Source organism: Oncorhynchus tshawytscha, linkage group LG09 (assembly GCF_018296145.1).
Source record: "Oncorhynchus tshawytscha isolate Ot180627B linkage group LG09, Otsh_v2.0, whole genome shotgun sequence".
NCBI classification, from domain to species: Eukaryota; Metazoa; Chordata; class Actinopteri; order Salmoniformes; family Salmonidae; genus Oncorhynchus; species Oncorhynchus tshawytscha.
The window spans coordinates 33,104,979-33,128,838 of record NC_056437.1 but is presented as its reverse complement, the minus strand read 5'-3'; the positions used below and the strand labels follow the sequence as shown (position 1 = coordinate 33,128,838).

Here is a 23,860-nt window from a genome sequence, read left to right as displayed (position 1 = left end):
CAGTTTATTAGGCTACAGATGAAATAAGTTATGAACTTCACAGGGTGGTGAAAGTGCATAGTGATTTTGATGCTCCTTTACAATGGGTCTTATTCTAGTGACATGATGAGCGATGCTTGGCTGCCGTTTGACCATAATAATGTCATCAAGTAGGCTATACTCACACTGTATCTGCAAGTGGTTGCTAGAGCGCACGTGCCTAGACCAGAGTAGGTATATTTGCCATTTAACGCAACAATTTGTGACAAAGCCATCGGTAGAGTTAAAAATGTGATGGAAACATCCTGACATTTTTATTCAGCATATGAGAACTTAAGAGAAAACGTACATTGTGTGCACTACGTCATCTCACACTGATTTTTATCAGTAACAAGACCGAAAAACAAATGGATCTTTCACAGCCTCACAGTGAAACATTACTCACTAAAAATACACCCGCCATGACCTGAATTACTACTAGCCAAATGTTGTCAAACACCCCAGGGAACACCCACCGAGATAGCCGTTGTTGTCCAACACAATTTAACAATGTTAGCCTCCCACTCATCAATCAAGGCAAAAAACCTCCATTGTATGAAATACCTATGCTTAGACAGCAACAGAAACAAAATTCACAAGGTCAGTGCAGCTAACCTACCAACCTTGAAGTGTTATGCCTCAATCTGAAACTATATTAATTGATAGAAAAGAATCTAGCAGCCAGGTATGAGTGCTTTGCTCTAACATTGAGCTGTGTGCACCCAACACTCCCAGACAATCTGGTAACTCTCCAGGTCTAATGACATCTAAAAGGGCTGAGCCATGAGTGGTCCAGACAGACAACACTACACTGACTATAGAGCACCCTGGGTCAGTCTGGTAAGTTAGTCATCAGGTAGGAAAGGAGCATAAACATACTATACAACTGTATGAGGAGAGCATGTAGCAGTGCCTTCAGAAAGTATTCATACCCCTTGACATATTCCACATTTTGTTGTGTGATAGCCTGAACTCAAAATCTATTCAATTGATTCTTTCCTCACCCATCTACACACAATAACCCATAAAGACTATGTGAAAACATGTTTAGAAAATGTTGCAAATGTATTCAAATTGAAATACAGAAATCTCTCATTGACATAAGTATTCACACCCCCAAGTCAATACATGTTAGAATCACCGTTAGCAGCGATTACAGCTGTGAGTCTTTCTGGGTAAGTCTGTAAAGGCTTTGCACAAATTCTTCAAGCTCAGTCAAGTTGGTTGTAGATCATTGCTTGACAGCATTTTCAAGTCTTGCCATAGATTTTCAAGCCAATTTAAGTCAAAACTATAACTAGGCCACTCAGGGACATTCAATGTCATCTTGGTTAGCAACTGCAGTGTATATCTGGCCTTGTGTTTTCGGTTATTGTACAGCTGAACAAAAAGGTGAATTTGTTATTTTGAAACCACACAGCCTCTGGAATCCGAAGGTTAGCAATGCTATAAGTACATGTAAAATCCCATCGAGAATGCTAACGAGCGCATTGCAGAGATTACACAGTTCTGACCTAAACTTGCAAGACCGACATCCCAGCTCAAAGTTATATAAGTAATTAAAAAATGCTACTCACAGTTTGCTGTACACACAAAACAAATATTAGACAGCAAGGCTCGACCCAGGAGGGGATTCTCTGCTGTTACCAAAATAAACTTGATTTTGTTTTTGTTAATTAACTTTTTGTAAGAAGCTAACCACTTAGCTAGATCGCTAAATAGCTACTAAATTAGCAAACCAAATGCACAACTGCAGAGCATTTAGCACATTTTAGACCGTTAACTTATTACTTATAAAATATCTAGCTGGCAAACATTTAGTTGTGAATTCCGTAATTCAATAAGATCACCTGGAGAGTGCTGCACAACAGTGAGCGACTCACAAGACTCCAGTCTCTTGATGTTGTCTGCTTGTAAACAAACACCACATGACTGGGGACTATGGGTAAGCTTCATAATGAAACATTGTTTGATGGGAAATGAAGAACGCAAATATTCTTTAAGTCTATCATGTGTTTTGATCCATCAGCTTCAAAACAGCTGTAAAAACAATATTTTGCGTTACTGAAAATATATTTCACAGCAATGTAGATGGTACAATGATTACCTCCACTATTCAGTGTTTGTTTCCTTACATAAACTGAAATGGAAAAAGCGTCAAATTTCTGCAAAATATCAATAGGCGAATATCGCAGCCAATCACTTCACTGGCAGATAAGTAATACTGTGAAACACTGTTACTAGCAGCATATACTATGGATATTTTCTGAAATTACAGTGCAAAAAGTGTGTAGCACCTTTAAACTCTAACAGTTTTAAAATCACTATTGGCCTTGGTGAAATCCTAAGGGGTTTCCATCCTCTCTGGCAACTGAGTTAGGAAGGACGCCAGTATCTTTGTAGTGACTCTGTGTATTGATACATCATCCAAAGTGTAATTAATAACTTCACCCTGCTCAAAGGGATATTCAATATCAGCTTCTTTTTTTACCCATCTAGCAATAGTGCCCTTCTATGCGAGGCATTGGAAAACCTCCCTGGTCTTTGTGGTTGAATCTGTGTATTAATTTCACTGCTCGACTAAGGGACCTTACAGATACAGTAATTGTGTGTTGGGTACAGACAGGAGTTAGTCATTCAAAAACGATTTTAACACTATTATTGTACACCGAGTGAGTCCAGAGAACTTATGTGGACTTGTTACGCACATTTTTACTCCTGAACTTATTTCCGCTTGCAATAACAAAAAGGGATTGAATACTTGACTCAATGTAATTCATTTTTTAATAAATTATCAAAAAATGTCTAAAAACATAATTCCACTTTGACATTATGCGGTATTGTGTGACAATCTCAATTTAATCAATTTTACATTCAGGCTGTAACAACAAAATGTGGAAAAGGTAAAGGGATGTGAATACTTTCTGAAAGCACTGTAGCTACCGAATGTAGCAAACATGAATTGTTTTATCAATGTTTTGTAAACTATGTAACATTACTGGACAATCTAAAGAAATGTAACGTACGTGTAATGTTTGTGTAACACATGTAATCAACTATTGTGTTGTTGACCTTGGCTATTTTCCCCCACTTATTAATACATGGGCAAAACGTTCTAAAATAATGTGTCTCTACCCATTTCAGAAGTGATACACTGAGTTTACTTACAGTAATATTTGTCAAATACTCCTTGTTCATTGTTTGGCATTTGACCGTAATAAACAGTGTTCCATGTTGCGATAGCAACTCCCTGAATTCCAAGAACAATAAAATGTTATCATTTTTGTTTTGATGCGAGTGAACATTTGGTCCCCAGCAAATTGGAATATACCAAATTCTGTTCTGACCTCAACTCCATAGGCTAAGTCACACATTAAGTTTTCCACCCAGTCACCTCTTTGTGCCTTCATATTACATTGTGGCTAAATTGGTAAGAGTGTGGACCTACCAACGCCAAGCTCTTATTTCCATAGTGATCACATACTCACTATACAGTTAGTCGTGTTCGACAAGTGTCTGCAATAAAATATATTACTATTATGTTACAAAACAAGAGAACATGCAAGTGATTAAGGTCATAGAGTACTAATATATTCGAATGAAACTTGTTTAAAATGCACTGAAAACCCATTAAGAGGTGAAATTAAACATTTATACCAGGACTTTGTACTCCACACTCACTCTGCCACTCTAAAGCTAACCTCCCTTGAATTCAAGAAATCAGAAATTGAAATGTAATGCTCTTTGATGACAGAACATGAAAGCTCTGCCTGATTTATTTATACTCCCAAGTCAGAACAGAATAGAGCTCTTAACAAAAGGTTATACTGTAAAATGTCATGATACAGTTACCCAGCTTTGTGCAATCACAGCTAAAGAGTGAACGCAATCACACTCGTGGAGAGTAATCAGAATAAAGGACAAAAAAGGAAATGTGTGCATATTAAAAGTCATCTGGGGGAAACAACTCACTTTGGCATGAAAACAGGGGTCATTTACAGATACATACACGTAATAATAATCATTTGCATCGATTTAACACTAAACAAGGAATGACTTGAAAACCAATGCCAGAGGGTAGGAGTAGAGGGGGAGCTTTGAGTCTAGGAAGAAGCTTTTAACCTAGTCTGTGCATATTTGCCTTTCTCCCCCGTGTGCTGCCAGTCAACAATGCATAATGTTTCTCAATGAGATACAGGCGCTAAAAATGGCTCCTCCAACAGCTGCTTCAACTCCCCCTTCCACTCTTTAATCCAGCCCCACCTGCCTGCGCTGCTTATTTTCTGAGCCATATTTTAAGATTAGACTTGCAATTAGCTGTTCTTAGTGGGAGAGGGGCTTACCGCTGGAAGAGATAGTATTATGATATTATATATAATAGCCTACACTGTGTACAAGACCATGTGTGGACATGTTAACAATATTAGCTAGGATTCCTGCTTTGAATATGCCAGGGAATAGATAGAGGTAGTCTTCTGTGGAACCCATTTTATTATATTTTTATTTTTCCGGGTTAGTCTTTTTTTGTGCAGGAGAGACCTGGTCAGGATCTAGCTGGCAGGTAGGGAGGGAGCAGCTGACTGCTCACAAACACCTGCAGATGCAGAACCCTGGGGCAAGGCCTGTCGCATTGTGTACCATCACACTGTGGTGGTCCAACATGCACAGCGAAGGAAGAGACCTGTATTAACCTAGAATACTAGAATCATGTACATGAATGTCCTTAATAAGCCGAACAACCGGAGTTAAACCAAAGAAAGTCAATGATGGTTTACATAATAAGCGGATCGGGAGGGGCTGTCCTTAGCCTTTGGGCCGAAGTTATGTTTAGAAATCAACCCTGTCCAAAGCAGTGAGTCCTGTTCCTTTTACTCATCTGAAGACACTTCATTTGGACTGATGAACATCATCTTCAGAAAAGCAACGTTCCCTGAGAGGATTAAACAAACACAAATATGAGCCTTAATATGACAGCCAGCTGGGGACATCACTGATCTGTTTGCTTGTGAAAGCACTCCTCAAAAATAATGTACAGGTAAATGCCGAAATAAAGGAAACACTAACATAAAGTATCTTAATAGGGTGTTGGGCCACCACAAGCCAGAACAGCTTCAATGCAACTTGTCTATGGCTTAATGTATGGAACTCTATTCGAGGGATGAGACACCCTTCTTCCACAAAAAAAAATCCATCATTTGGTGTTTTGTTGGTGGAAACGCAGTCTCAGGAGCCGCTCCAGAATCTCTCATAAGTCTTCAATTGGGCTAAGATCTGGTGACTGAGATGGCCATAGTATATGGCTTACATCGTTTTCATGCTCACCAAACCATTCAATGACCATTCATGCCCTGTGGATGGGGGCATTGTCATCTCTTGCCAAAATATTGGCCCACCCACCATTTTTATACATGACCCTAAGCATGATGGGATGTTAATTACTTACTAACTCAGGAACTAGACCTGTGTGGAAGCACCTGCATTCAATACATGTTGTATCCCTCATTTACTCAAGTGTTTCCATTATGTTGGCAGTTACCTGTACATTGTGTGTTGTCTTGAGGTTTGCCATCTTCTCAGGACTAAACACAAACAATCTAGAAAGGCTTATGTTTGTCTCACTCCACAAGCTAATAACAGCATCTTTTAAGTTTCAGATCCATTGTGTAGGCCTACCTTTAAGTGATAATGCCCAAGAAGCCAGTATTTGGAGGATATAGTAGCACAGGTGTTGTTAGGCCAGAGACAAAGTTGCTCCAAACACCGGCTTCATTATCACTTTTAAACAACGGGTTACCAACATATGACTGACATATTTTCATTTTCAAAATGTTTTTTTGATGAATTTATTCATCCCATTTCATCCTTCCTCAAGAAATAGTTCCGACACAAATCTAGGGTTGCTACACAAGCCGACTGGTCGTTCGTTCTATTGGTTCACAACTGCCTCTGCTACGCAATGCTGCAAGGCAAACACAGCGTTTTATTGGAAATCAATGTAATTCTGGTGTACCAAAATGCAATGACACTGTCGGTGTGATCGAAGTGTTAGTTACATCAAACAGTGCAGACAGAATAACAACAGCTAGCTGCATTTGTTTAAGCTGTTTTCTGGAGGCATTCATTTGGATACATCCATAACAATGAGCTAATGAGGCACGATTTCACCTGGCATAGAAAATGTGTTCTCTCGTTAGCACACAATAACTTCAAACTGTAGCTGGAAAGACTGCAAACTAGCTGCACTTTGTTTCGTTTTACCTTTTTTTCAATTGACATTTCTTTGTATATATCCATAAATATTATGCCAGCTGAATCATGATTTCGACTGGCTGAGAAGCGCTGCCTGCCTCTCGTCCCAACCCCTACACGTTCATTACTATGGGACAGTTGGAGATCGAATTGAAACAATGTTGCAAATTTCCTAGAGAGAGACAAAGGTTTATACAAATCTCTGCTGTTGAAAAAACGAGATGTTAGTCGAAAAGAAATGTGAGATAATGTCTAGATGTTTTTTTATAGTGGAGATTAAGTTTATAACTTCCCTGTCTGGGCTGATGAGACAGTGGATTGCGCAGTCAGATGGAACAGAGTAAATAGGCATTTTAACTTCATAGATTTAGCCGGTGGTAATTTGTGGAATAGACACCCGCTGGAATGCACAATGAAACCAATCAGCATTAGACCCACTCGTTGTATAATCTACCAGAAATTCTATCAAGGAATAAAAGGAAAAGAGGCAGATTTATTTAAGGTTTTTAGAGACCTGCACACTTGACCTCAGGATTCTGCCATTGACAGTAAATCCATGCGCCATCTTTAAATAAAGAAGTGGATAACAAAAGATGGCCCAAATTTGGCAAAGAAGTTCTGCAAGATAAAGCTCCATGGGTCCTTTAGCTGATTCATTCATCTACAGTAGGGCAGTTTGTGTGATAAATATCAAAAGAGATTTATTAGAAAAATCCCATTTCCATCACAGTTAGCCATTTATCTGTCAGGGTGACCATTATTCCTCATTAGGGGATGAGGGCGTTGAGGGGCTGTGCATATGTGAACATCGAGTGGCCCAGTCATGTGGTGGGGTGTTTATCGTCTTAACGGACCGACGGCCTGATGATGACTGATGGGAGTGGAGAGAGCCAGCAGCACCGTGGCCTTGTTTTTATTTATGGGAGGGGGAGAGAGCAGAAAAATTCTTGCCTCCTGGTCCGTTCATAAGTGCACGTCCACCAACTTGGCACATCTGGATTGTGATCATTAGGGAAGCAATAAACGTTTTACAAAAAAATTAAAGGAGTGTTTATTTTACTCCAGGTAGTCCCTCCCTGTTTCAGTACGTTTTATCAAATTAAATTGTATTTGTCACATGCGCTGAATACAACAGGACCTTACCACAACATTTTTGGGGCCTTCCTCTGACACCGCCTAGTATAATAGGTCCTGAATGGCAGGAAGCTTGGTTCCAGTGATGTACTGGGCCATACACACTACCCTCTGCAGCGCCTTGCTGTTAGATGCCGAGCATTTTCCATACCGGGCAGTGATGCATCCGGTCAGGATTCTCCCGATGGTGCAGCTGTAGAACTTTTTGAGGATCTGGGGACCCATGCCAACTATTTTCCGTCTCCTGAGGGGGAAAAGGCGTTGTCGTGCCCTCTTCATGGCTTTCTTGGTGTGTTTGGACCATGATAGTTTGTTGGCGATGTGGACAGCAAGAAACTCTCGACCCGCTCCACTACAGCCCTGTCGATGTGAATGGGGACGTGTTCAGCCCTCCTTTTCCTGTAGTCCACGATCGTTTCCTTTGTCTTGCTCACGTTGAGGTTGTTGTCCTGGCATGACCCCATTCCAATCTCACCTTCTCTCTTACCAATCACATCTTAGTGACACATCACTTTATGCCCTCATTAAAACATTGATGGTCAAAACAACCAACTCTTCAATAATTGGCCAGAAGTTCAAACAAGTTTGGTATGACTACTAACACCATCTGTTAATACAAAAATAACCAGGAGGGTTCAAGTGAAGGGCTACCAACATCTCTCCGTGTAGTGCTTTGGATGCCGGCCCAGTGGCAGGCAGAATTATTACTCCCAGTACCTGTGAATAAGGAATAACTCTGAAAACATTGGCCTCACCACCAGCCTTTAAAAACAGGGCTTGAAAACACGAGCTACTATTAAATCATTATCATTGTCCGTAATGGAATGCAATCGGCATGCCTTAAAATAGTCCACTTGCTTTCTAAATCGAAAATGTATTATATTTAAAAAAAGGAACCGGGTTTGCGGATGTGTTCGGGTTAAGGGATCAGCATCGTTTCACACTCCCAAGCAGACGAGGGAACAAGAGTAGTCACTCGACAAGGAGCCTGCGCGACTCGGCATGTTAAAATATTTAGGTTCCGCCTGGGTCTCTGAATATTCATGTGCCTTCATTCTCATCATTCGATTGTGGAGAACACAGCAGCGGTGTCCCTGGAGTGCAATCTGACTCTACGTGTTCTTGCTTTATTTTCTAATAAAGCAAGGATCTTCGGGCAGAGTGAGTGGGACCGGGCGGGCAGATTTTGGTTTGGAGAGGAAGCTGGCTGCTACCAGAGCGTATTTGAAGTGAGAGGAGGGATGGGTCTGTTTCAGCCATGACACGAGAACTGAATGTGAAATCATGACCTCAAGCCAAAGCTGCTCGTCTACATTGTGTCCATGCATAGCGCAGGTTGAACAGTACACAAATGTCTTCTCTTATCGCTCTTGCCATGTCACTTTCTAGATTTTTCCAAGGGCCAGACTTTCCAAACCATCAAATATAAAATTATATGTTCTTGAACAATATGTTCTGAGCAAATATATCTCAATTTCTTTCAGACAGAACTGAAAACTAGGCTGGCTGGATACCTGAAACCCCATAATACTTTTTTGAGATACTACATTATGATATGCTTGTTTGAGTCGAAATCGGAAAGGGTGAGTTTAAGTTAGGTCAAAAGAACCTCACCCTGGCCATGATCAGCGAACAATAGACTAAGTGAACATTAAAAAATGCATTTGCGTCTAAGAATTTTGTTTTGATGAGTGACTCAAAAGGAATCCCTTCAGAACCACCAATATAAACAGACACCCCCAAGATCTACTGAACAGGTAATCAAATGGCTACCCAGACTATTAGTACTGACAGGTTTATTTAATTTTTTGCATTGACTCTTGCACACTCACTGGGCTCTACCCACACACATTACACTGACACTTCAACACACACACGCAATCACAAGAATACAAACCCCACACAAACACACTCTTCACATATGTTGCTGCTACTTTGTTAATCATCTATCCTGATTGCCTTGTCACTTTTACCTCTACCTTGTACTCCTGCACATTGACTCGGTGTCGGTAATCCTTGTATAATATAGCCTCATTATTGTTATTTTATTGTGTTACTATTTTATTTAGCAAATTTGTCTTACTTTTTAACTCATTACTAACTGCATTGTTGGGAAAGGGCCCGTAAGTAGGCATTTCACTGTAAAGTTGACACCTATAGTACTCGGCCCATGTGACAAATTATAATTGATTTGCATGTTTAGAAAAGGTATCCTAGCAATGAGCTCCCAGCGGGGAGTGGAGTGCAGCAAGCTTATCAGGTAACAACAACATCCTTGGTCTTCTGCACTCTGAGTCTCTCTGCATTTACCTTATCCTAGGTCCCAAGCTTCAATCAGCACTGACCAGTCCACAGCCAGGGATGAAGGGGGGCAGAGTAGGCCAGGGGTGAAGGGGGGGGACCAGAGCTGGCCAGAGCTGGCTCTACAGGAGAATCTCCTCAGGTTTCAGAGAAAATAACAATCCAGGCCCCACAACTTAAACAAACATCAAAGTGCTGACTGGCTGGAGGATGTCTACTGGCATCTGCTTAATTCAGCCAGGACTAGACAGGGCTGTCAGGGACTATGGAGAAGATATAGAGAATGTGTCTCTGACATGACAAACACAGAACCGCCTTGGACACTGTCTTGACACAAGCCTCAAAAAGAGAATCACCTTTGACATTGAGCTCCCTGTAAAAGCGTATTTGTTTCAGCAGGCAAAGCTAGTCTATATGAAGGGTTTTAAGAAACCGTTACATCACATCTCCGGAAACTAACTATAACCTGCTAGACATCCTTTGCTTTATATAGTATGATATTTGCTTGTAAATGTTTTTGTTGAAGCATTTAGGTTGACCTAATAAAATAATGAAAGCTTCATGAAGTTTAACATATAAGCTAGAAATGTTCTAGTTGCATTGAATCACCATTTGGAAGAGGATGAGCACCCCAAATGATGAGCCCATGAAGACATTATTATGGTAATGAGCCTCTACTCATGTACAAAAATGTATTGCATTACAGAACAATGCACTGGTGGGCAAGTATAACGACACCCCTAACCAGACCTTTAAACATTACCCTCACTGTGCCAGGGCTTTAACACAGCAGAAAAAGTTGTGCCTGCCTGTGTAAACGAAGCACTTCATTATTGCAGGGGTTTATCAGTAACCAGTGGTGCGGGATATCATTGCCCTAACCATGGCTCCATCCACAGTGGCAGCTCCACTTTAAAAGTGCAGGGAACCTTTGAGCTACAGAACACAGGCTGATACTAATAGTAACACAATCCATCTACAGTTCCATAGTTTCACTTTGTGGTGAGAGAGGGAGGGGCTGGTTTCAGTCGAAATTCCAGGACAGCAACAAACTACAAGTGACACACAAATAATAATAGGAGTGCTGAATTCCCCTGTAGCAGTGAGCTCCCCACTCTCAATAATACACACTGTCTAAAGTGCATCCCAGTTGACAAACGTTTTAGCTGTATTGTTTAGTTTTATAGGTAATCAATGTTAACAACCCATCTGAATCGCCTGACCTGCTGATAAGAGGGTGATTTCTATCCCAACTAGATGATGTGAGAGCCAAAACCCATTTCAACAGTTCAAGCAGTGTTTATGATAGCAATGCATCTAACACGCCTCAATCAGAGCCACCTACATGAGTCGATGGCCTCAATCTTTTTTCATCACTGATTCATATAAGCAGGACATTGTGTGTTGTAGTGGCATATTACTTTGGGGAGGAATAGTGACAGAAGTGTGGGATATTATTAGCAGTCAGGAGAAAATGGACCTCAACAAATAACTGGTGAAGGATTGTGAATTAAAACTAATTAGGCCCTCTGTTTTCCATCCATGAGACTAAAGAAAACTAATACCAAATGGGCTACACTTACTGTTGGCCTAATAGTAGAAGGTTCCCACTCACATACAGTAAGAATATACTTCAGGGACATAAATCTGGTCGATACTCAGCGACCAACGTGATTAAAATGCATTTCTGTCTGGGTTTAGAAAGCACCTAAAAGTCATTTAAAGACCTTCAGACTCCTGCCTAGCGCGGGAGGGGGGAATACAGTTTAAATTGTCTTGGCAGATGGCAGACAGAAAACGCAGCACTTTGAAGCCCTTTACAGGTTTTAAGGCGGATCAGGCTATTGTGTGTGTTAACTACCAGTTGCAAAACAAAAACAACTAGGTAGCGTTAAAAAATGCCTTGCAGCGTGTAGGGAAAACAAATCTCACCACGATGCAACCTATATCAATTTAGCAAATATGTTTGCGGGAAAAAATAAATAAACTGTTCTAGCATATTATCCATAATATATGAGTTCAATAAACCATGTGTTGAAACATATACATGTTATTCAAGTCAAACGCAGTTCCAGTAATTTCAATAATAAATATCTACGTTACTTTATGCACAGTGCGTCTACATTTGGGATTCCAGAATTCAAGGATATAATTTTTGGGTTATCACATTTTGACAAGTGTTATTTAGTTAGCTGACGTTAGTTTGATACAATTTTGAATTCCTATGCTAAACTAGCTAGCCATTTTCAATATAAGTAAAAACAGGCGTAAGCAAATTAGTATAAAGTAATTATTTGACATATTATTAAATAGAACCAGATCGTTATTTTATTCGCAAACGTAACTTTTTAGCATGGTACTCGTAGCCAGCACTCCCATTTTCGCTCGCTCTTATGAAAATGTAGGATTTTTTTTTTTAAAGTAGCCGGTGGACGCCAAACTTACCTGCGATAAGACTAATCAATACACAGCAGAGGTGGGGTATCGTGAAATCCATTCCTTTCGGTCTATTCCAATAATTTTTCTTTCAAAACACAGGTGAAAAATAAACTTATGCGGTGCTTCCGACTGTCAGAGCACTCTCTCGAAGCATCAAAACTCTCCGATCCCTCTACGCCTCAGCAGGTGCATTATAGGAGAGCTGGAGTCCAGACACGTGATTTCCGGAGGGTACCAAAGTCGTGTTTTCGAAGGCACTTTCACGCCCCCTGCCGTATTACATGCGTTCACAACACTGGACAGCTTTCTAGTCAATGGTTACAGAAATAGTACATTTACTGAACTTTGAAAACACAGAACAAGACAAGTTAGTTATAAAATATAGTTGTGAAAAGCTTTACAATGTAGGTCTATAATGACAGTGCACACATTTGATCAGAACGTCTGAATTCAACAGGTGTAATACAAATGTGTACATTATTTGGTCTGCCATAGACAATCATATTGTATTTGCATATAATATGGTATTTACTGTAAGCCTATGGGATGAAGGCAACAAGCATTCAAATTACACTGCAGTAAAATATATAAAAACAGCAACAGAGTATGATTTGAACATTTGTTTAATGTCTCATAATTTAAGAGGTTGGCACAATTCATGAGTAAACTGAATAAATAAATTCTCAGACCATAACTGATGGACAGTACAGTAGGTAACATACAATTATCCATCAAATATAAATACATATATCTTCATAGCTATAAAATACATGAAAATACAAATTCCAATATTCCTTCTCCATTACAACTGTAGATTCCTTTACTCACACGATTACAAATTATCTAAAGTGCAAAGAGTTAATGTTCTTATCACAAAAATAATTAAACAAATTCAAGAGTTTCCAGAGTGACTATTAAACTACTAAAATAGTTTTTAAAAATGTGGTCAGTCATGTTAGTGAATTTTTGTTTGCCCTCTCATTCTCCTCCAACAAGAACTATATTGCTTGCTCTAGTGGACACCCTTTCACAGCTCAGGGAACCTGGAACAGGCTAACACTAACAGCAACACTTGCTACGGTGGTCCCTAACAGTGAGCCAGGCCTGGAGTGCCACCCCAGTATCCGTGCCACCTTCTGTGGCCAGGTGGGGCCCAGTCGTTGTGTCTGAAGGGCTGGGTGGGTCTACCTTGAGTTCTGAAGTCATAGTGAGGAGGACGTGGAGGTCCATTATATCCTTTACCCGGCCACATCTTCTGCTTGGGCACCGGAGGACGCCACAAAGGAGTAGCTGGGTAGATCACCTTTGAACAATAAAACATTGGTCAATTTAAATTATATTTCCCCCATTGTCAGAGCCGACCAAGGAGGTATTCAGACAAGACTGTATGGAACACGAAATTGTTGCAACCTCCATGTTCGTTACTGGTTGTACCTGGTATTTATGGCGATTTTGAGGGAAGGTAGGGGGAGGACGGGTTTCCCTGAGGCCACTATCCTCGTCTGAGGAGGAACAGGAGTGGTAGTCAGAGGTCACCCGCTCGACAGCGCTGGTCACATACTCTTTGTCATCACCAGAGAAACTGGCAACAGTGAAAGCAAGGTTTCTCTCTCCATATCTGCATGAGGAAAAGAAGCCAACGAGACAATTCTTTGTCACTGAATGTATATCAACAATTTAGTGCCTCGACTGGTGACCCAGAGGGATTGAACATGAATGGTGTAGTTAAGAGGTAAACAATGGAACAAAGACTTCAAAAATGACTCAGGATTGTACAGACAGTGGCAAGTCAAATTCAAGGACTTAAGTACTTTTTGAAGCACTAATATTTATTTAAGGACCATAAATTTGTAGTAGTTCCTATTACGCAGTTGTTTCTAGGTTGTGGAAAAAGTGGTAGAAAAGTACTCAATTGTCATTCTGGAGTAAAAGTTAAGATACCTTAATATAAAATGACTCGTAAAAGTGAGTCACCCAGTAAAATATTACTTGTGTAAAAGCCTTAAGTATACTTAAAACCAAATACTTAAGTATCAAAAGTAAATAGATTTGCTAAAATGTACTTAAGCATCAAAAGTAAAAGTATAATCCATTTCAAATTCCTTATATTAAAACAAACCAGAGGGCACAAATATATATATTTTAATTGATGAATAGCCAGAGGCACACACCAACACTCAGACATAAATTTACAAACAAAGCATGTGTTTAGTGAGTCCACCAGACCAGAGGCAGTAGGGATGTTCTCCTGATAAGTACGTGAATTGGACCATTTCTGTCAAAACGGGTGTCAGGGAAAATGTATGGAGTAAAAAGTACATTATTTTATTTAGGAATGTAGTGAAGTAAAAGTTGGCAGAAATATAAACAGAAAAGTACAGATACTCCCCAAAACTACATTAAAGTATTTTTACTTAAGAAATTTACACCACTGAGGCCATGTAACATTGTTTAATTGATATCACAATATGTGAATCATTTTATTTATAAACTGTAGCAGCAATAATTTGAAGCCACAAATTGCTGAAGAGGTGAGAGGTGTCGGGTTTGTGCCAGACAGTGTTTTCCTTGATGGCCAAAAAGATCAAATTTTAGTCACGTCTGACCAGAGTACCTTCTATATATTTGGGGACTCTCCCACATGGCTTCTGGCGAACACCAAGCGTGTTTACTTATTTTTTCCCCTGACCACTCTTCTGTAAAGCCCAGCTCTATGGAGTGTATGGCTTAAAGTGGTCCTATGGATAAATACTCCAATCTCAGCTGTGGAGCTTTGCAGCTCCTTCAAGCTTATCTTTGGTCTCATTGTTGGCTCTCTGATTAATGCCCTCCTTGCCTGGTCTGTGAGTTTTGGTGGGCGGCCCCCTCTTGGCACGTTTGTTGTGGTGCCATATTTCATTTTTATAAAAACAGAGCTCCGTGGGATGTTCAAAGTTTCAGTTTAAAAAAATATATATATAACTCAACCCTGATCTGTACTTCTCCACAACTTTGTCCCTGACCTGTTTGGAGAGCTCCCTGGTCTTCATGGTGCCCCTTGCTTGTTGGTGTTACAGACTCTGGTACTTTTCAGAACAGATATATATACACACTGAGATCATGTGACACTTAAGGGGGGGGCTAACATTTTTTGTTTGTTTCTCTCACAAGATTAGGAGTATTTTGTATGTCCATTACATGAAATCCAAATAAATATCCATTTAAATTGCAGGTTGTAATGCAAAAAAATAGGAAAAACACCAAGGGGGATGAATATTGTAACTGTATTCCAGTATTTGAATTTCAGAGTGCCAAATTCAAGTACTTTAAGCACCTCAAGCACCTTGTGCGAACTCTGTAGGATAAGTGTCTGCTATCACTTCCTTTACAGCTGTGAATTTAATGCATGGCGGTGTTCTGCAGGATTTTCTGCTTTCGACTGCTTGTACAAATGTTATTAGGTTTGGCAAAACCTCTGTTTTCTACCCAACGATGTCCACAAAACTTTAGGGAAAACTGAGAAGCCTGTGATTTGTCACAAAATAATCCCGTCTTGCAGGGACATCATTCATTAGTCAAATGCATTTCAAAACGCTTTGTGGACACCGCAAGGAACATGGTCCAATATCAATTAGCTCTAAGGCTGTCTTCTGTCCTTGCAGATATGAATTCTCTGTAAAAACCTAACATTTGGTCCATCCATCAAAATGTATAGGGGGTGAGACATGTTAAGTTTATCTGTCTAATCTGGAGAGACAGTCCTTAATTGAGCCATGTCCCTTGAAGGATGAGTCCAGGTAGTGTGTGGTAACCTTGTTGGTCGTGCGGGGTCTAAATACCTTACGTGGACATCTTTCAGCTGAACTGTTTTTTTCTTCTTCAACAATTAGTCAAAAAGCAGCACATAACCATCGTTTTTCAGCAACTTGTCCAGGAGGTGGTGCCGAAAGTAAGGCGCAAGACCATGACTGATCACGTAGGCAGTTCTCCTCCGTACAGGCATATGAATTGGCATTAGCACTGTCAGGAAACATCCAGGGGAAAATTGTGGCATTGTCCTCTGCACTTTTGCAGGAGTAGTGGGCGACACTTCATTGTCCATAGGATCTCTGCGCATCATGAATCATTGTTTCAGACCCGTGAAGAGAGCTTTGAACTCAGGTGGAGGATTCTGAAAGCAATACAATTCTACTCATGTTAGGTTGTATTTGTAATGGAATATCCCTTTACTTGACATTCATACTGAGTGCACAAAACATTAAGGCCACCAGTTTCCATGACATAGAATGACCAGATGAGTCCAAGTGAAAGCTATGATCCCTTATTGATGGAACTTGTTAAATCCACTTCAAAATCAGTGGAGGGGAAGAGACATACTAAAAGGATTTTTACACCCTGAAACAATTGAGACATGGAGTGCATATGTGTGCCTTTCAGAGTATGAACGGGCAAGACAAAATATGTACAATTGAAGTTTACATACAGTTAGGTTGGAGTCATTAAAACTCATTTTTCAACCACTCCACATATTTCTTGTTAACAAACTATAGTTTTGGCAAGTCGGTTAGGACATCTACTTTTTGCATGACAAGTCATTTTTCTAACAATGGTTTATAGATTATTTCACAGTATCACAATTCCAGAGGGTCATAAGTCTACATACTAAGTTGACAGTGCCTTTAAACAGCTTGGAAAATTCCAGAAAATGATGTCATGGCTTTAGAAGCTTCTGATAGGCTAATTGACATCATTTGAGGTGTGCCTGTGGATGTATTTCAAGGTCTACCTACAAACTCAGTTCCTCTTTGTTTGACATCATGGGAAAATCAAAAGAAAATCAGCCAAGACCTCAGAAGGAAAAAACATGTTTTAAAACGGTAGACCTCCACAAGTCTGGTTCATCCTTGGGAGCAATTTCCAAACGCCTGAAGGTACCACGTTCATCTGTACAAACAATAGTATACAAGCATAAACACCATGGGAGGACGCAGTCGTCATAGGGCTCAGGAAGGAGATGCGCTCGGTCTCCTGGAAACGAACCCACTTTGATGCGAAAAAATGCAAATCAATCCCAGAACAACAGCAAAAGACCTTGTGAAGATGCTGGAGGAAACAGGTACAAAAGTATCTATATCCACAGTAAAACGAGTCCTATATCGACATCACCTGAAAGGCTGCTCAGCAAGGAAGAAGCCACTGCTCCAAAACCTCCATAAAAAAAGCCAGACCACGGTTTGCAACTGCACATGGGGACAAAGATTGTACTTTTTAGAGAAATGTTCTCTGGTCTGATGAAACAAAAATAGAACTGTTTGGCGATAATGATCGCCGTTATGTTTGGACGGAAAAAAAGGGGGAGGCTTGCAAGCCGAAGAACACCATCCCAACCATGAAGCACGGAGATGGCAGCATCATGTTGTGGGGGTGCTTTGCTGAAGGAGGGACTGTTGCACTTCACAAAATAGATGGCATCATGAGGTAGGAAAATTATGTGGATATATTGAAGCAACATCTCATTTCAACACAGTCAGGAAGTTAAAGCTTGGTCGCAAAGGGGTCTTCCAAATGGACAATGATCCCAAGCACACTTCCAAAGTTGTGGCAAAATGGCTTAAGGACAACAAAGTCAAGGTATTGGAGTGGCCGTCACAAAGCCCCGACCTCAATCCTATAGAACATGTATGGGCAGAACTGAAAAACTGTGTGTGAGCAAGGAGGCCTACAAACGTGACTCAGTTACACAAGCTCTGTCAAGAGGAATGTGCCAAAATTCACCCAATTTATTGTGGGAAGCTTGTGGAAGGCTACCCGAAACGTTTGACCCAAGTTAAACAATTTAAAGGCAATGCTACTAAATACTAATTGAGTGTATGTACATTTCTGACCCACTGGGAATGTGATGAAATAAATAAAAGCTGAAATAAATCACTACTATTATTCTTACATTTCACATTTTAAAAATAAAACAGGGAATTTTTACTAGGATTAAATGTCAGGAACTGTGAAAAACTGAGTTTAAATGTATTTGGCTAAGGTGTATGTAAACTTCCAACTTCAACTGTAAGTGCCTTTGAAACGGGTTTGGTAGTGCAACTCAATATTAGGAAGGTGCCCTTAATGTTTTGTACACTCAGTGTATATCCAACTACCTCTTACATTTAATCTTCAACCCTTAAACACATAGCCTATGCTACATACATTTTAAATGTCCCCTTCAAACAAATGCCTGTAGCTATATTACCTTAGAACAGACATTAAACAAACAAATAGAACAATGGTAATTAAAACCATTTATCTTTAAACAATGTATTAAAATGTCTAACGTTATAGCTTGACATTAGGTGCAGCTGTGGAAACTACTTTCAGAAACAATGCTGCTGAATCATGATGCTAGTTCATTTGTCAGCTGATCTTGGCTGGCTTTGATGGGAAAAAATATACTGTTCTGTATCCAGAAATTAACTGTGGTAGAGTTTGCAAGCTAACTAGCTAGCCAAATGTTTGCAAACAGACTACTCAATGCTAGTTAGCTCACTATTTTAGCCAAGTTGGCTAACATCATTGTGCGCAAAAATCATTCAACACTCAATATCCCAGATCAACAGCCTTGAACGAGGCATAGATAAAGTGCTATAGTTACCTAGAAATTCTGTAATACTACAGCTACAGTTCACATAATTTTATTAGCTAACTAGCTAGCTGGTAAACTCTAGCCTGCTAACGTTAGCTAGTAGGCTAGCTAGCTCTTTCCATTATTCAAATGTAGCTAACAGAAGTCATTCACATTTGAAACGTTTATTTGCCGGTTAGTCTGGTTGTGCAGTTGCTGCTGAAGCTCTGGAGGTTGTTGCAAAGAAAAAGTTACAATGTAGAACTGATGCCAGCCCGGGCTGCAGCTTTACGTCTTTCCCCCTTCATGTAGCTCTTCGGGGCAGATTCACCCATGCTCACAATGTCAACATCTTTGATGCATTTTTTACACCTTGCATGATGTGGGTTGGTTGGGTCTGGCAAAACAGATTCATAAAACATCAATATCCTGCCAAGCAGGATTTAATCTACATTTGCCCGGCATTTTAGCTGTCGATGTGACGTTTTGGCAGCACCTCATCAGTCAGTTCTGTACCTGCCTGGTTGAGTGGCAGTGTGAGTGGTATGAGCACTCACCTGGCAACCTGAGCACAAATCACGTGAACTAAAAAAAAAAACATCTGGAAATGAAGTCTTAAGACCAATACATGTAATATTATTTATATTAACATATTTTAAGATTTCCTGCTCTCATTTTTATTCAAGTACCAACTTGAGAAAATGTCTGATTTTCAAGGTATTCCAGTACTTGAATTTCAGAGTACTTCGAGCACCTTGTGCGAACCCTGAGACTGCCCATCTCCCAAAGTGTACACGCCCTCCAGCCAATGCTTTTAAATAAGACTGACCTGCAGCACACCTCCCCTGGATCCACCCACAGGGTGAGTTCTCTGGGCAGGCCAAGGTCCTTGTACTGAACCCCACTCTCCTGGCAGGCCCGCAGCAGCTCTGGATCCTCCCTCTGCAACCTGTTCACCCGAATACACCTGCAAAGTAGTAGAGTATGCAATAGACCTTCAATAACTCCAATCATACAAATCTCTGCATATCCAAAACATACCCTATTCTTCATAGGGCATGATGCCCTAGACTAGAGGTTGATAAAGCTACTGATATGGTCATCAAGATAGGGGGAGCAAGGCCACAGACAGGCATCTGATTCATAGTCAGTTACCTGAAGGCCTGTCCTTTGCTGGGGTTGTCAGGATACCAATGCCCCCTGAACTTCTCCTGCAGGACAACAGTCAACCGCTCCACAAACAAGTCCACTTTCTGGGTATCCAACCTTTCCACCTTCTTGATCAGTCTTTTCAGGAAAAACACCACTGCTGCAATCTCTTTCTTCATCATGTTTCACTGATGTGCTGTAACGATGGTCGAACTTCTGGAAATATGAGGAATAGTAGCACAAATTGACTAGAAACAGTAAACTCACAAACAAGTTAGCCTAGAAACAGCAGTTTCATCCATCAATTAATCTCCAAAATCCATGAACTATGTAGCAAGCAAAGCCTACCTAGCAACGCAAAACAAGCTGACAAGAACTCGTTGAAAGTAAATACTCAGCTAATTTAGTGGGTTAACCATTGTTGAATCCAAACGACATTCCAGTCTGGCGGGACATTTTCCAGAAAGGCGCGCTGTGATGCATTATTTCCGTTTAGCCATGTGACTGCCAATCATTCATAGCTGGCTAACTCAGTGTTAGCCAACAAAAAACCCAGACAAAAACGTAAAAACTATATACATAACCGATGTTTATATTAATTGCAGATGTTTGTGACAAAACGTTTCAAGTGAAGTAACCTTAACGTCATCCCAGCTAGCTACTGTAGCTCAAGAGAAACAGTTTTTTTTTTTTAAACCATGCTATTAATAATAAATTCCTCGGGCAACTAGCTAAGTAAACTTTGTAAACTACACATCAAAACATGTTATTTGATTATCCAAAAGAACAATTAAAAGGTCATCATATTACCGTAATTGCTGTTCATCACCATATGGAAAACTGTTGCCAGTTTAGCTCATGAAAGTCTGAACCTCCGCATGAGAGCATAACCTGCCCCAGGAAGCGGTGCGCGCGTTTTCTGGACTAGCCCTACGTCACGGTCGTCACTAGTTATTACAGTCACAGAGTCATAATGGTGGCTAAACCCCGCCTATTTCTACAATGTCTCTTTTTATTATGATTTACAAACCAGACTGCAACCAAACGGATAACATTATGCCTAACCTTAACCTTAAATTAAAACAAAAAAGCACGTTTTTGTTTTAATGAATTTTTACGATATAGCCTATTTTTGACTTTGTGGATGTGGTAACTAGTGACGATCCGACGTCATCCCCATTGAGCAACGGGAAGAAAATGGCTGACTTGAAATCATCCTTCAGCTACAAAATAAAGTTAAAGAATGTAAATGGGGATGTAATAATGTTGTTTGAAACTATGAAAAAGCGTACTATATTTTAACTGCTCCAAAATTACACGGCGCTTCCTTATTAGTACACGTCCTATACGAAGCAAAATACAACTGCAAAAGGTGAAATAAATTTTTTTTTATCCACAGGGGGGTGCTCAACCTTCATCTAAATCGGCCTGTATGTATCAAATCAGAGTGGGTAGAACCCTTGTAGAAGACTGTACTTAGTTTGGATTATGAGTTATCAAAAAAGGTTTAGAGGGCTCCAGGTCCTCGAAACCATATATTGAGTGTCTCGGTTTCGGACACATTTGTACTCGGGCTTGACTCGATCTCGGGACAGTCAGGACTCGTAATTTCTTCCCAAGACCAGCCGAGTAAAAAACTCATAATTAATTCAATTCAATTCAAGGGGCATTATTGGCATGGGAAACATGTGTTAACATTGCCAAAGCAAGTGAGGTAGACAATATACAAAAGTGAAATAAACAATCAAAATTAACAGTAAACATTACACATACAGAAGTTTCAAAACAATAAAGACATTACAAATGTCATATATATATATATATATATACAGTGTTGTAACAATGTACTATGGGTTGTATTTACAATGGTGTTTGTTCTTCACTGGTTGCCCTTTTCTTGTGGCAACAGGTCACAAATCTTGCTGCTGTGATGGCACACTGTGGAATTTCACCCAGTAGATATGGGAGTTTATCAAAATTGGATTTGTTTTCAAATTCTTTGTGAATCTGTGTAATCTGAGGGAAATATGTCTCTCTAATATGGTCATACATTGGGCAGGAGGTTAGGAAGTGCAGCTCAGTTTCCACCTCATTTTGTAGGCAGTGAGCACATAGCCTGTCTTCTCTTGAGAGCCATGTCTGCCTACGGCGGCCTTTCTCAATAGCAAGTATATGCTCACTGAGCATGTACATAGTCAAAGCTTTCCTTAAGTTTGGGTCAGTCACAGTGGTCAGGTATTCTGCCACTGTGTACTCTCTGTTTAAGGCCAAATAGCATTCTAGTTTGCTCTGTTTTTTTGTTAATTCTTTCCAATATGTCAAGTAATTATCTTTTTGTTTTCTCATGATTTGGTTGGGTCTAATTGTGCTGTTGTCCTGGGGCTGTGTGGGGTGTGTTTGTGAACAGAGCCCTAGGACCAGCTTGCTTAGGGGACTCTTCTCCAGGTTCATCTCTCTGTAGGTGATGGCTTTGTTATGGAAGGTTTGGGAATCGCTTCCTTTTAGGTGGTTGTAGAATTTAACGGCTTTTTTCTGGATTTTGATAATTAGTGGGTATCGGCCTAATTCTGCTCTGCATGCATTATTTGGTGTTCTACGTTGTACACAGAGGATATTTTTGCAGAATTCTGCATGCAGAGTCTCAATTTGGTGTTTGTCCCATTTTGTGAAGTCTTGGTTGGTGAGCGGACTCCAGACCTCAAAACCATAAAGGGCAATGGGCTCTATGACTGATTCAAGTATTTTTTGCCAGATCCTAATTGGTATGTTGAAATTTATGTTCCTTTTGATGGCATAGAATGCCCTTCTTGCCTTGTCTCTCAGATCGTTCACAGCTTTGTGGAAGTTACATGTGGCGCTGATGTTTAGGCCAAGGTATGTATAGTTTTTTGTGTGCTCTAGGGCAACAGTGTCTAGATGGAATTTGTATTTGTGGTCCTGGCGACTGGACCTTTTTTGGAACACCATTATTTTGGTCTTACTGAGATTTACTGTCAGGGCCCAGGTCAGTGCAGAAGATGTGCAGAAGATCTAGGTGCTGCTGTAGGCCCTCCTTGGTTGGTGACAGAAGCACCAGATCATCAGCAAACAGTAGGCATCCCTGTCTCACCCCACGACCCTGTGTGAAGAAATGTGTGTGTTTTTTGCCAATTTTAACCGCACACTTGTTTGTGTACATGGATTTTATAATGTCATGTGTTTTACCCCCAACACCACTTTCCATCAATTTGTATAGCAGACCCTCAAGCCAAATTGAGTCGGAGGCTTTTTTGAAATCAACAAAGCATGAGAAGATTTTGCCTTTGTTTTGGTTTGTTTGGTTGTCAATTACGGTGTGTAGGGTGAATACATGGTCTGTTGTACGGTAATTTGGTAAAAAGCTAATTTGACATTTGCTCAGTACATTGTTTTCATTGAGGAAATGTACGAGTCTGCTGTTAATGATAATGCAGAGGATTTTCCCAAGGTTACTGTTGACGCATATTCCACGGTAGTTATTGGGGTCAAATTTGTCTCCACTTTTGTGGATTGGGGTGATCAGTCCTTGGTTCCAAATATTGGGGAAGATGCCAGAGCTAAGGATTGGGAGAGTTAAAGAGTTTTAGAATAGCCAATTGGAATTTGTTGTCTGTATATTTGATCATTTCATTAAGGATACCATAAACACCACAGGCCTTTTTGGGTTGGAGGGTTTTTATTTTGTCCTGTAACTCATTCAAGGTAATTGGAGAATCCAGTGGGTTCTGGTAGTCTTTAATAGTTGATTCTAAGATTTGTATTTGATCATGTATATGTTTTTGCTCTTTATTCTTTGTTATAGAGCCAAAAAGATTGGAGAAGTGGTTTACCCATACACCTCCATTTTGGATAGATAATTATTCGTGTTGTTGTTTGTTTAGAGTTATCCAATTTTCCCAGAAGTGGTTAGAGTCTATGGATTCTTCAATTACATTGAGCTGATTTCTGACGTGCTGTTCCTTC

At 40.2% G+C, this 23,860-nt stretch overlaps 2 protein-coding genes across 3 annotated transcripts in view; both read right to left on the bottom strand.

Annotated features, from left to right (window-relative positions):
- The window catches only part of cxadr (CXADR Ig-like cell adhesion molecule), a 129,972-nt gene extending 117,653 nt beyond the window's left edge, over positions 1-12,319 (bottom strand). Inside the window, exon 1 of the mRNA XM_024431715.2 lies at positions 12,148-12,319. Within this exon, the coding sequence (XP_024287483.1) occupies positions 12,148-12,199 (52 nt within the window). The 5' untranslated portion in view covers positions 12,200-12,319. The remainder of the gene's footprint in view (positions 1-12,147) is intronic.
- Positions 12,320-12,748: 429 nt separating this feature from the next.
- btg3 (B-cell translocation gene 3) lies at positions 12,749-20,821 on the bottom strand. 2 transcript variants are annotated; one of them, XM_024431714.2, is made up of 6 exons: positions 20,690-20,821; positions 20,228-20,351; positions 19,886-20,095; positions 19,560-19,697; positions 13,576-13,759; positions 12,749-13,444 (listed from the first exon to the last, which is right to left on the bottom strand). In XM_024431714.2, the coding sequence occupies exons 3-6, from the start codon at positions 20,059-20,061 to the stop codon at positions 13,229-13,231; spliced, it is 714 nt and encodes a 237-aa protein (XP_024287482.1). In that variant the 5' UTR covers positions 20,062-20,095; positions 20,228-20,351; positions 20,690-20,821; the 3' UTR covers positions 12,749-13,228. The 2 variants fall into 2 exon arrangements, with proteins under 2 accessions (XP_024287482.1, XP_024287481.1); XM_024431713.2 differs by lacking the exon at positions 20,228-20,351.
- Positions 20,822-23,860: the final 3,039 nt, after the last annotated feature.